Source organism: Haliotis asinina, chromosome 9, assembly GCF_037392515.1.
Source record: "Haliotis asinina isolate JCU_RB_2024 chromosome 9, JCU_Hal_asi_v2, whole genome shotgun sequence".
NCBI lineage: Eukaryota > Metazoa > Mollusca > Gastropoda > Lepetellida > Haliotidae > Haliotis > Haliotis asinina.
Window position 1 is genome coordinate 271,401 of NC_090288.1, and position 14,723 is coordinate 286,123.

At 39.6% G+C, this 14,723-nt stretch overlaps 1 protein-coding gene across 1 annotated transcript in view; it reads left to right on the forward strand.

Annotated features, from left to right (window-relative positions):
- LOC137295603 (transcription initiation factor TFIID subunit 3-like) overlaps window positions 1-14,723 on the forward strand; it is a 67,179-nt gene that overhangs the window by 2,481 nt on the left and 49,975 nt on the right. The window contains exons 3-4 of the mRNA XM_067827035.1: window positions 4,196-4,441; window positions 5,936-6,077. Coding sequence (XP_067683136.1) covers window positions 4,196-4,441; window positions 5,936-6,077 — 388 coding nt within the window. The remainder of the gene's footprint in view (window positions 1-4,195; window positions 4,442-5,935; window positions 6,078-14,723) is intronic.

Sequence of the window (14,723 nt, forward strand, 5' to 3'; positions counted from 1 at the left end):
TTACTTCTTTCTTTCTTGTTGATCTTATTATTTGACAAAACTGGAAAGTTGTTTACAACATTTTGTGATAGTTTTAAACTTTCTGGGTTTTCTAGGGTGTGTGACTGAGTCAGTTAACATTTTGCTAATGTCCATGCAATTCTCCACATGCAATAAGATAACTGAATTTATTATTAATGTAAACATAAATGTCTTAAAGAAGATTTTTTAAAAAGGACAGCAGATGTTAACATGTGCTCTAACTATACTTTTGCATTCTTTAACATGTTTTGGGAGGGATGGTCGTGTTGTATCATTTATTCTTTCATTCATACACATATGTACTTCTTTCTTTTGTTCTTATTCTTTCTTTATTTCTTTTATTCATTCGCATATAATTCTTGCTGTAGATTATCCCTGATAAGATAGAAACCAAACTGCACCAGCCAAGTTCTAGTTGCAAAGTAGTGTGTTAAAATGTCAGAGGTTACTGTGCGCATAAACATATTTCTGTGATGTAGTACCCATGAAACCATGGCAACACAGAGACTTAGCTGATAGCCTTTTACATGAGCTGTCATTGCCAAGACATGTATATATATGGCAATGTTTCAGTGCCATAGCTTTCAAAGTTTACAAGGAAAAAGCTGACATATTTATGCTTACCGATTTTATTGCTGATTTATTTGTCAAAATATGACTTGCATGTTGTGCAAGTTAGTCTCATAACTTAAGTTAGGTTGTACTATGTAACATTGGGCTGCATCAGTGCAAGTAGCAAAGCACTGTAACATTGGGCTGCACCAGTGCAAGTAGCAAAGCACTGAACTGAGCCCTGCATTCCATACCATGCATCAATCACTTAGGTATAATATTGTATTCGTGAATGATTATTCGGATCCATTACTCAATATTTTGTGATGCATATCATATTCGTTACATAGTGTATTCGTCGCAGCCCTAGTGAACAAATGTATGTACTGTTGACCAGTGGTGATGTGAAAGTATGTGTTGTTACAGTTAAAAATATGCTGTGACAACAGGTATAAGAAACTCCCCCCAAAAATAACAAAAATATAACAGAGACTAAGTCTAACAAAATATAACAGACAAGTCTAAAATTTTCAGTAGTATGTATTCAGAAAACAAGGACAAGATACACAAATTCACAAGAGAGGTTTCATGTACAATGCAACAGAGTCAAATCTAAAGTAATGGGTCACAGATATAATATCAACTCACCAAAGTCTTGGTTTGAGAGTGATAAACAGATATACTAAATGTAACACGGCGAGTGGTCTTGCAGCGGTTATGTAAGTCAAACATTGACAGAGGCAGGCTGATTGATATACTCATTATCTAAGCATTTGTTCATATGTGTGTCAACACAACCAGCCTTTATATACACAGTCACTGATTCTTGAATATTCGAGCAACTACAACCATCGCCATTAACATGGAATTCTCTCGTCTCCCGGAAATACACTCTACTAATCAAAACACAAACTCAAAGGGAGGTAACTCTACAGCACTACCTCAAAGCCTGCTGCCAAAGTACGAAAAGCACTGAATATTTATGATACGAAATGTGACCCATAATAATTATCACTTTATCAATAATACAATTTACAGAAAATACACTGTCATTACAGTGTTGACAAGTGATGGTGTGATGTATATAGTGAACAATGTACGTACTATTGACCAGTGATGGTGTAAAAGCATGTATTGACTATTGACGATGTGATCCACTGTATGTGATGAACAATTTATATACTGTTCACAAGTGATGGTGTGATGTATATAGTGAACAAAGTACGTACTATTGACCAGTGATGGTGTAAAAGCATGTATTGACTAGTGACGATGTGATCCACTGTATGTGATGAACAATTTATATACTATTAACAAGTGATGGTGTGATGTATATAGTGAACAATGTACGTACTATTGACCAGTGATGGTGTAAAAGCATGTATTGACTATTGACGATGTGATCCACTGTATGTGATGAACAATTTATATACTGTTCACAAGTGATGGTGTGATGTATATAGTGAACAAAGTACGTACTATTGACCAGTGATGGTGTAAAAGCATGTATTGACTAGTGACGATGTGATCCGCTGTATGTGATGAACAATTTATATACTGTTCACAAGTGATGGTGTGATGTATATAGTGAACAATGTACGTACTATTGACCAGTGATGGTGTAAAAGCATGTATTGACTAGTGACGATGTGATCCACTGTATGTGATGAACAATTTATATACTATTAACAAGTGATGGTGTGATGTATATAGTGAACAATGTACGTACTATTGACCAGTGATGGTGTAAAAGCATGTATTGACTATTGACGATGTGATCCACTGTATGTGATGAACAATTTATATACTGTTCACAAGTGATGGTGTGATGTATATAATGAACAAAGTACGTACTATTGACCAGTGATGGTGTAAAAGCATGTATTGACTAGTGACGATGTGATCCGCTGTATGTGATGAACAATTTATATACTGTTGACAAGTGATGGTGTGATGTATATAGTGAACAATGTACGTACTATTGACCAGTGATGGTGTAAAAGCATGTATTGACTAGTGACGATGTGATCCACTGTATGTGATGAACAATTTATATACTGTTCACAAGTGATGGTGTGATGTATATAGTGAACAATGTACGTACTATTGACCAGTGATGGTGTAAAAGCATGTATTGACTAGTGACGATGTGATTCACTGTATGTGATGAACAATTTATATACTGTTCACAAGTGATGGTGTGATGTATATAGTGAACAATGTACGTACTATTGACCAGTGATGGTGTAAAAGCATGTATTGACTAGTGACGATGTGATCCACTGTATGTGATGAACAATTTATATACTATTAACAAGTGATGGTGTGATGTATATAGTGAACAATGTACGTACTATTGACCAGTGATGGTGTAAAAGCATGTATTGACTATTGACGATGTGATCCACTGTATGTGATGAACAATTTATATACTGTTCACAAGTGATGGTGTGATGTATATAATGAACAAAGTACGTACTATTGACCAGTGATGGTGTAAAAGCATGTATTGACTAGTGACGATGTGATCCGCTGTATGTGATGAACAATTTATATACTGTTGACAAGTGATGGTGTGATGTATATAGTGAACAATGTACGTACTATTGACCAGTGATGGTGTAAAAGCATGTATTGACTAGTGACGATGTGATCCACTGTATGTGATGAACAATTTATATACTGTTCACAAGTGATGGTGTGATGTATATAGTGAACAAAGTACGTACTATTGACCAGTGATGGTGTAAAAGCATGTATTGACTAGTGACGATGTGATTCACTGTATGTGATGAACAATTTATATACTATTGACAAGTGATGGTGTGATGTATATAGTGAACAATGTACGTACTATTGACCAGTGATGGTGTAAAAGCATGTATTGACTAGTGACGATGTGATCCGCTGTATGTGATGAACAATTTATATACTGTTGACAAGTGATGAAGTGCAAGTATGTGTTGACCAGTGGAGATGTGAAATAATGTGTTGGCTAGAGATGATGTGATCTGCTGTATGTAGTGAACAATGTATGTACTATTGTCGAGTGATGAAGTGAAAGTATGCGTTGACTAGTGATGTGATCTGCTGTTGTGATGAACAATATTTGTACTGTTGACCAGTGAAGTGAAAGCATGTGTTGACCAGTGATGATGTGATGTATGTAGTAAACAATGTACGCACTACTATTGACCAGTGATGATGTAAAAGTGTGTGTTGACTGGTGATGATGTGATCTGCTGTATGTAGTGAACAATGTTTGTACTATTAATCAGTGATGAAGTGAAAGCATGTATGGACCAGTGAGGTTATCTTTGTTGTTTGACTTGAGTGGAGAGTTTTGAAGTATTATGGCATGCTGGTTGTCGGTAACCTTCGACATGGATTATTCATGTAAAGATTAGTTTCTGTTCCATGAAGTACCTGTGTATATACTGTCATCAGGAATGTGATACAAACAATGAGTCAGTGGGTCAGATTGCATATCTGTTGATAGTGTCAGCTTGATCACGGAGGACAGCATTCAATGATGCAGGCCTCTCACTGGTCAACCAAGGAACACCTAATATTAGCTGATGGTCACCGTTGCCAAGTTTATATGTGTTTGTTTGTGTTGCAGTTGGTAGAACTGAGCCAAATCTGGATGATTTGGCCTTGACCTTTCGCCACTATGGTATTCAACTTGGAGAACTTGAAGACTACATACGCCATGTTGAGCCTGTGGCATTTGCACGAGAAGTGGTGTCTTTTCCTGCCCGGAAACGTAATAACCTCGGATTCCCTAATCCACGAAGTCGGGAGTTACTTCAACATCGAGAAGAACATGTACATGATCACCTCCCCTATATGTACCCAGGCATGGAAGGTAAGAGTACACTGTATACACAGCCATCGTAGATATATTGTTTGTCCTCAATCCCAGGTATGGAGGATAAGAGTACACCGTATACACAGCCATCGTAGATACATTGTTTGTCCTCAATCCCAGGTATGGAGGATAAGAGTACACCGTATACACAGCCATCGTAGATACATTGTTTGTCCTCAATCCCAGGTATGGAGGATAAGAGTACACCGTATACACAGCCATCGTAGATATACATTGTTTGTCCTCAATCCCAGGTATGGAGGATAAGAGTACACCGTATACACAGCCATCGTAGATACATTGTTTGTCCTCAATCCCAGGTATGGAGGATAAGAGTACACCGTATACACAGCCATCGTAGATACATTGTTTGTCCTCAATCCCAGGTATGGAGGATAAGAGGACACCGTATACACAGCCATCGTAGAAATACATTGTTTGTCCTCAATCCCAGGTATGGAAGATAAGAGTACACCGTATACACAGCCATAGATCGAAATGAAAAGGAAGATTTTTCCTTGGGAAATAGTGGCCAATATGTGTGGATGGCTACTGGGGTGAGAAGCAGCAGCGAGCAAGAGCATAATATAATTACACAATCACCTCTCTGCTGTGACAAAGCCGACGAGGTGAGCATAGAGAGCGATGTATTCCACCTACTGTGAAGCAGGCTGGAATTATGATTATGGGGTTACCGCTGTGAAAGCAGACAACCAGCAGCATAGCGATTGAGAACTTCTCACCCCAAACAGGCTATACACACGATGACGTTTTTTTTCAAGAACATTGAAAGAGAAAAGATACAATGTATATATATATATATATTCGGTTTCCAACGAGTGAGCACGGGGAGGTATGGTGGGTTAATAGCTGTACATGACTGTAGAGTTCGGTGATGACGCTAGAAGTGAGGCAACTCAGCGTTATCCTGCTCGTGTTGTGATGACGTAGAGGCTGATGACGTCATTATTTGACGTAATGCTGCACGCGCCGAGGTCATGTTTATAAACAAAGGCACATGGTATGTCTACGTAGCTGCATAATTTGTTCACATACCCAGGTGTGGAGAATAAGAGCACACTGTATACACAGCCAAAGATGGTAGATACATTGTCTGTCCACAATCCAAGGTATGGAGGATAAGAGTCCACTGTATACACAGCCATAGATGGTAGATACATTGTCTGTCCACAATCCAAGGTATGGAGGATAAGAGTCCACTGTATACACAACCATAGATGGTAGATACATTGTTTGTCCACAGTCCAAGGTATGGAGGATAAGAGTCCACTGTATACGCAGCTATAGATGGTAGATGGAGCATGAGACTAAGAGTCCTTTTGTGTGAAGATGCACATGCTGTGTTTGATATGTGTTAGTGTGTGTCCTGTTGTGTGAAGATGCACATGCTGTGTTTGATATGTGTTAGTGTGTGTTCTGTTGTGTGAAGATACACCCATCAGATCCATGTCTGATTCTGTGTTTGTACAGATGAGGTTGAAGAGGAGCCCTCTCTTCCTACACCCTGCCAGCTACCTCAGGAGTCTGTGTCAACACTGGCAGTCAGTCCCACCCCTGCGGATAAGCGTCCCCTGTCAAACTCCGCGGAGGGACCCCCACCAAAGAGACCCAGGTAAGAAGTCAGTAGACAGGCAGGGTTTGCTGCAGTGCAGGATGTATTATGATAGTAGTAATTTACAAGCTTAACTTTACTGTGCCATTAATACTATTGTTTATCAATTTGTCCAAGGTCAGTAGCACAAAACAGGGTACACTAGCCAAGAAGACATGTTTCACACATGCTTAAAAACCTTTAGTGCAGTTGTCCTTGGTAAAGCGTATATGAGTGTGAACCTTGTTTTGGAAAGGTTTGGATCAAGATGAGTTGAAATAGGGAGGTCAGGCTAATTTTGTTGAGGCATTTTATTACTCAGAAGTGTTCACACACTGAGTGAAAAACACTAATTTTCCTTCATGCTTATTATGCTTATCTCCTCCCTGTGTGTAAAAATGGAGGAACACTTGAAATCCCTTCATTTGAAGTGGATATACAATCACACTCAACCACGAACAGTCTCCCTGTTCCCCGACAATATTGGTCACATGCTTGTTACTCTTTCTTTCATCGCCCGACAAGGATGGTTGGAGTGTGGGCCCCGATACGATGTTTATTTCTGTTTATATTTCAGTCCTTTAATCAAAATTTTGTCAGATTCGGCTTTCTTTCCATATTAACTATCTCTATGATGAGAAATTATTGTTAAAATTTACATATTTTTCATGCTTTTGGACACGTTTTCATCATTTGAGATTGTGCTGTCAGTTGATGAAAGCCCCAGCTGTCACCGGTTTATCGACATTTATTATGTCCTTCATTCACAGTTAGGGTTAGGGTTAGGGTTAGGGTACCCTAACCCTAACCCTAACCCTAACCCTAACCATTTGAGATTGTGCTGTCAGTTGATGAAAGCCCCAGCTGTCAGCGCTTTATCGACATTTATTATGTCCTTCATTCACAGTTAGGGTTAGGGTTACCCTAACCCTAACCCTAACCCTAACCCTAACCATTTGAGATTGTGCTGTCAGTTGATGAAAGCCCCAGCTGTCAGCGGTTTATCTACATTTATTATGTCCTTCATTCACAGTTTTTCTTCCACTGTTTGCTGTGAACTTTGCAAGAATTTATAAGATACTGAATTTAGATTGTATTTGTTTACTGTTTAAAGACATGATAAGGACAAATTACATAGGCTTTCTCAATTCATGTCTGGTCATTTGGTTGATAATATGTCTAGTAAGCGTGTGTTAACTACTGCTGATGTTTGTTAAGTGAATCGCCTGCCATACCCAGAATTGTGATAGCATGAGGTTACGTCCAAGTCTCAGAAAAGGCTGTCTTCAGATCTGATGTCATATCAACCTAAGAAACTGAAGTCATCTGTGTCCTCCAAGACTAAGTTTACAGCTGCAAAATCTTCTTTGAAACCATGTACCAGAGGTTCAACATAGTCCTTCAGCGACGACATCACTCAGCACCTTATGATGACCCTCCGCTACTACTTCACAAGGTACACAGTCGGCAAGACGTCTTAACATTCAGTGAGCCCTAGACCATCATTGACTGTCTCCAGACCACCACTTCCATCTACTGAGAGTCTACATTCAGCGCTGCCATCAACACGTCAGATACATCATCTACAATTGCTACATGCACCACAGAAGACTTTCCACAATGGGCTTTGCATGCAGCAGTTCACCAAACATATGATGAACCTTATGGAGTGCCAATTTGAAGAACAGAGGAAAGGAAAGGTGGTGCGACATTATATAGATATGTAGAGGTTGCGTTATGAACATTCGTGTTCACGAAAGTCATTACCATCCGCTGTATCATCTTGATGCAGTTTGGAGGATGCACCATTCATCGACTATCACATTGTGCATTATGAATATGCTAGACCTTGCTTCCTTTTCAGAGGAGTCCAATGCCCTAACCTATAAAATGATGGACGACACACTGTTCAAGGTGGTGACAAAGTACCAACATCAGCACTTCCCGTCCTTCAATGCACAGATTTTTTCTCTACACCATTTTGTCCCTCAATGCTCAGAGGTCTCCTGTACATCATATTGAGCCCTTTTTGCAAGCACCTGAGGTGGACGATGACTACAACCATCAGCGAGGCCTGCAACCATCTCTCCAAGGCAAATGTTGGAAATATCTGCATCTTCCGCTCAGACGAATGTGTTGAAAGAATCTACAATCATCGCCTTGGCGTGTGCACTCATGCACCTTCAGCTCTTGAGCAGGAAGGGTTTTCTGCATGCCTCGACAGGACACTACAACTTGAGATACTGGTCCTCCTCACTGTTGAACATGGATCTACATCCTTCACTGGAGCATGCATGCATGCATGCATGTGCGAATGCATTCATGGAATGTGGATTATTCTGTTAAACCGATGGAGCATACAGATGGTCTCTGAAGGGACAATACTTGGATTGATGCTTGCCTAAGCATTCGCGCAAGGGCGTGGAATCTCCACGTTTAACGCCAGAAGATTCCAACTGAGATGAGGTTAAGATTACTGAAGTCAACCTGTATAAGATGATGGCGGTGTTATCATCAGTTGAAGAACACAGGCACAACTACCTGGAGGACAGTCTACCTGTGTCAGAATTAAGTGACAGGAGGTTTTGTGTGCTTCAACTCAGTCATCTATGCACAAGCTCACTTTTGTATCTCCGGGACAAGCCAAATAGCAAAATTAGAGACAAGCCCAAGTGCTAGCGTGGGAGTCAGCGACTGCAGATGTAAACTCTCAACGTGGAAAGACTTCATTTACAGCCCAGATAACAGTCTACAGTGTCATTTGATTGACAGCAGATTGTTTATCTGGAGGCTTGCAGCAACAGATGGCAGTTTCTTCAGCAACAGCCAGCCAGCTATAAATAAACTTCACATGGATGACAGCTTGCTCACAAGTTACAGTGTTAGCGGTTTGAAGACAAACAAAGATACATCTTCACAGCATATCGTTGAGATTCTGGTACAAACGTCATTACACATGAAGCATGTACTTGTTCGTACTACCTTACCTATACGACTGTCTTCATAAATATTCAGCTGATTGAAATGTTCCTGCAGCAATGAGCATAGCATACACAGGACGGTATCATTATACCAGAAGATTATTGATGAAGTCAGAGGTGGATCTGACACAGGCTCTAGATTTCAGGGATAAGATTCTTCGCAGCAAGGTGTTGAGACAAGATACAGGCCTGCGACAGTTTCTTCTCCATCTACTCGCCTCAGCACAGCATTTGACCTGAAGGGGAAGACTACAACTACGGCCATTACAACATTTGCACAGGGACTTATTTGACAAAGCTGAACTGCAACAGTCATCTCTACATAGAGGCAGGGTTGGGAACCCACCTAGACAACGAGGTTGCAGTAGGAATCTGGACAAGCAACGAATGCAGTCTGCATATCATCTGCTTGGAGATGAAAGCTGCAATCAGTGCAGTATTTACAGAGGTCCACAAGAACTAGGACAACCATCGCTAAAACGGTCAGAGTGGAAGAATCTGCATGTCCATCTGCACACCAAACAAGCTCAAGAGAATCCGTAATCGTACCAGCTATCCGTATGGTTCATATAACAGCCTGTTTAAAGCATCAAATATAATCCACAAGAGTGGCATAGGCGGTAGGCCTTAGCTCCACGCAGATTGACTTGCACATTATATGATGATAAATGGATGGGATTTGAGACATATGCGGAAAGGCTTCACAGGATCAAAAGCCTCACATCCTCAAGTAGCAGATTACTTATGTCACTTGTGACATACACGAGGACTGAAATGTTCTACGTTAGCAACTTATTTATCAACACTCCATTATAACCATGACAACAGGGATCAATCTGACAAAAGTGCCAGAATTGCTCACATTACTATGCTTGTTCAAGCTGGAAGACCAACAACAAAAGTTCAACGCACCAGCTTGGGATTTGAATGTTGTACTTAAACATCTCGTCAGTGATACCTACGAGCCTCTGAATCTGTGGCTGTTTCTACTTGCCTAGCAAATGCAGCACGGATGTTGGAAATACATGCTTTGGACTTTAATTTGGCTCCTAACATCATGAGATTGTACATCAAAGACTGAGATGGGAATTTTTCGCCAAAAATCAACTGCCTGGTTAACCTGACAAACAATTCCACAACCAGCATTATCTACAGTCGTCCTTGGGTCACAAAAACAGGATTTATCTTTACGTCCAGTCACGGAAATATATGTCCAATGAATGAAAACGAGATGAAAATTCAAGTGATTCAAATGAAGGGAACTTGAAAAGGATTTCAAGTGTGCCACTATCTTCGCATAGAAGGAGATAAGCTTAATAAGCAGGAGTCAGGATAAGTATAAAATATCAATTTTATTCAACAATGTTCATAATCTACAGATGTATGTGATGAGAACTTGATAGTAAATACATGGGTAAAAGTTCCCCTAAAAACTCAAAAATATATTTGGTAAATATTGTTGTTTTGTAATGTAACATCTCACATATTATAATGGTTTTGTGGTTAAAGCTAGTGGGATAGTCCTAAGGTTTGGTTGCCAGAGAACACCAATCCATGTAAAAGAAATTGCAAATGAATAAATAGATAAATAAATACATACAGCCCCCCTCATTTTTTCATTGGTGGAAAAATGCAAACTGTAGGAAAGTTCAAATTCGTTATTTACAGTATTTCGTAACAGTTATGTAATTTATACTGTGAAATGTGTTACCATGTTACCATCCTCATGTCAAGTCATAGCAGACACATTTCATCAAAAATAATTTGAAAAATCATGTAATAAAGCAAATCGGAAGTGAAATTGGGAAATAGTTTTCGGCTTTTCAGTTGTGTATGATGGAAATTCTTTTAGGAATTTCATGGATTAGTCCATAATGATATTTGTCGTCATGGAAACATCTGTGTGCACAAACATTTAGTTTTCAATGGTATTGTGGCTACAAGAGGTACAGAACTTTCTTGTCAAGTCAGGGCATGTCAGCAAGTGTTCCACTTTCTCCCTTGGCACCCCACTACAGACCAAGCCCATTCTATTAGCTATTGACCTGTTCATGCTGCTGAGGTGGATATTGGGGTTAATTATTACCCTTTGTAAATAGAGAGCATTCCTATAACAACATGTCAGTGATAATAGTGTGTTAAAGGAATTTTCGGGATTGAGATTGAACATGTAAAGTCTTGAATGTTTTGATTGTCAGTACATTTCACTGTTAGCGAAAGCAATAAATTGTGGAAGAGTACACTTACACGGGGAGAGGTAATTATGAAGTTGGTATTTTCTTCTGTGATTAACATTGTTTTCAAAAAAGTACCTTTAATTCATTGCAGAGAAATAACGTACGTTACCCATTATGTAAGTGTAATGCAGAAATGGGTGGTGGTTAATCTGTCATATTATCTGTGGGGACACTTTACACTAGGTTCTCTCCCCTTCCATAGTGACCTCATCTGTTTGCAAATCAGTTCTCATACCTGCTGTGAGAGAGTTTAAGGGATAGAACTTTGGTTGTAAAATAGTATATGTGCCTAGCATTTTACATTTTTTCAGTTATGGATTTTAGAAACTAGATAGCTTGGAGATGTACTATGGCAATTCTTTTCCCCACCATTCTAAAATTTTCTCAGAACATTTTGGTAAATTTAACTTTGAATGATTTTGTTGTTCAAATTTCCTGCCTTTGTTTCAGAACAAAATCATTAAATAGACTCTTCCGTCTCTCATGTGATGTAAATATTGTAGTCAAGTGAATCTAGGTATGTTTACCACAACTCCTGAGGGTACGATTATAAGATGGTGCAACTGGGAGCATGCCCTTGTAAACTTAACTAGTTTCATATGTGAAGAAAACTTGAAGTCACTATGAAATAACAAGGAAAACGAAACAACAGTATACATAATGTTTTATTAAGACATTCTTGCAGGTCTACACCTTAATTTTATTTCTGTTCATAAAGCTGAAATGTAATGAATTTTTATTAGTTTCACCTTCAAAACAAGATGGCCACCCTGCCGGACCTCCGTAGTTAAAGATGCTTGTCATTTTTAAGTTGTCTTGCCAGTTACTGAAGTGTCATTACATCTGAAGGAAGGGAACTTCACCAGTCACACAGCATCTTTTGCTGGTCCAGTGTGTATCAAAGTGAAGGCCATTGTCAAGGTTCCTTTGAAACATTGTTGTATCATTAATTGCCATTACCTCTGAATTTTTTATAACAAGAACTGTCATATTCTTTTTCTTTTATTCGTGTTTGTGGTATGGAGAATCATTCTGATGTCCATTTAAAATCCCAATGACAGTTGTGCACAATATTTGAATAACATATTTACAAACCAAAAAACTGTTTTTGTCTTCATGACCACACCTACCAGGCCCCACAGACCCTGCAGTCAAGAGCAGGTAACTCTAGACCAGAACCTCGCACCTTACTTTCCATGCTGTCGTTCCATGCTGTCGTACCAACTAGATGTGTCCTTCAACAGAGTTCAGTTGAGTTGAAGTCCCCTATGACTGGGGGTCAAAAACCGCTAGTGTATATATATATGGTTCTCTTTCTTTCCCACTTGCATAATTTAGAGATTGTGTCTGCCATTCATCTCTTTTTGTAACTTTGCTCAGCGTCCTTGTCGGCTTGTCATGTGACTTATGGGCTCAAGTGTTCTCACTGGCTCCGACCTAGTGATGGGCTCAGGCTTAATTTTGGCTCCTGGCACCGACCAGTCAGGTCTAGACATGTTGTTAACTGCTGCCCCAAGTGGCAGTCGCTCTATCATTGCCTTACTTGGGGACACTGTGGTGCCATGAGTTTAGTCTGGGCTGCTGGTGGAGGACGGGACCCACCCCTACAGGCTTCCCCAGCAGCTGGCCCCACCCGTCTCTTCTGGCTCCACTCGACCTGGAGTAGTTCACGTTCAACTTTACTTGCGCTTTTGGTGACTTATCTCTGGTACAAGAGTCCAGTCGCCGAGGAGTATGAAGAGGTTTATATAGGGGAGTATGTTGGAAGTGGGAGTATGTGTTGGAAGTAAGAGTATTGTAGTCCCTCGGGTTGTCCCTGTAGCAAGTCTGCGAGCATATTACGGAAGTGCTACCCCAGGTGCCTGTACCTGCACAGGCGCCTGATCCCACAGAGTTTCGGGTCCCAGAGTAGGCTTTCACACCCAACTGTGACACTGAAGTACAGATTTTCATTTTGCCATCACTGATGAGTGAACTGGTCCATCCTCTCCTGACTGGTTTCTGTTCATGTTTCAAACTGCCGGACACTGGCAAGCAGTACCAGTTGGAGGAGGCCCTATTCAAGCCTCAAGTGGTGGATGAATGTGTCTCCATCACATTATGGGAGTCATTGGCTAGGTGGGGAAGTGGCTTCCTCCATTTCAGGTCAATGTCCCCACTGTTGCATCTAGAGCGTGTATTTGCGTTGTTATTTTCATGCGCAAATTTACAAGTTAATGCATCTGAGTATACACAGAAGTGAAAATTTACACACAGAATTACTCATATATGGCGTATGTAACTGTTATCCCATTCAACATAGCAGGCTGAATAATTGGCCACAATGTTGTGAGTCCCCAGACACCGGAGGCTGACTTATCGGCCAGGCAGCAGTCAAGTCAAAATGAGATATAATTTTTGGAACCTACCTAACATATTTTAAATTATCACTTTCCACATTGTCTGGAAACATTACATTGGAACTGATCACATATTGTTGGAAAAATTGAAGTTATAAGCTATTTAGTTATAAGTTATTGAAAACACATGCTTCGACAGCGACTCCACAATAAAATTGTCAAAGTGCAAAGTAATGATGTTTTAGGGAATGATTAACAATACTTCAATTGAAAAAACTAATGAAAAATGTTGTCAGTCAAAAACAACACTCATACAATTTGTCAAACATTCATATGAATTACTAATTCCATCATTTTGTGGTCAAATTGATGCATTTCAAATCACTGACAAGTGACATCCTGTCTTGGCCTTTGCCAGCTTAATCTTCATGCTCGGACATGATGTTTAATGCAAAAATATATACATAAAGAATTCTTATCACAGGTCATAACCCAACACAGTACATCTAATTCATTCCAATACATTTGTGATTTCTTGCTGAATACATTCAGTATCGCATTATCCATTGCTGTAACATGACTGGCTACCGTAAGCAGGCTGTGGTAAAAATGTGTCATTAGAAACCAGTCTTTATCCAATAAAATCTCTTCTTAAAACTGTGAAAATACTCTTTGCAAGGATAGAGTGATACAGTTGATGTTCAGAGTTTTTGAACGATGCCAGCCATCAAATGAATTGCCTCGCATGTCATTCATACCAAGCTTCGAAAACCAAGCATCCAAAATGGAGGGTTTTTTTATGCTGTTGTGACATGTTACTGAAAGCTACTGATATCGAGACAAAGGTGACCATACATATTCTTTAAGAAATCTTTCAATAGTAAATTGCCGATTACGTAAAAATGAAAATAATAAAGTTACCAAATAAAATTAGAAGTGTGGTTGTGGACATACTGTGTGACCATTTTGGGAAGCACATGACAAGTTCTAGTGGAGTCACAAGTTCCGCATTAATTGATAAGGATGCTACTGTGATGGAGCGAGTGAGTGAGTTTAGTTTTACGCTGCACTCAGCTTTTATTCCAGCTATATGGCGGTGGTCTGTAAATA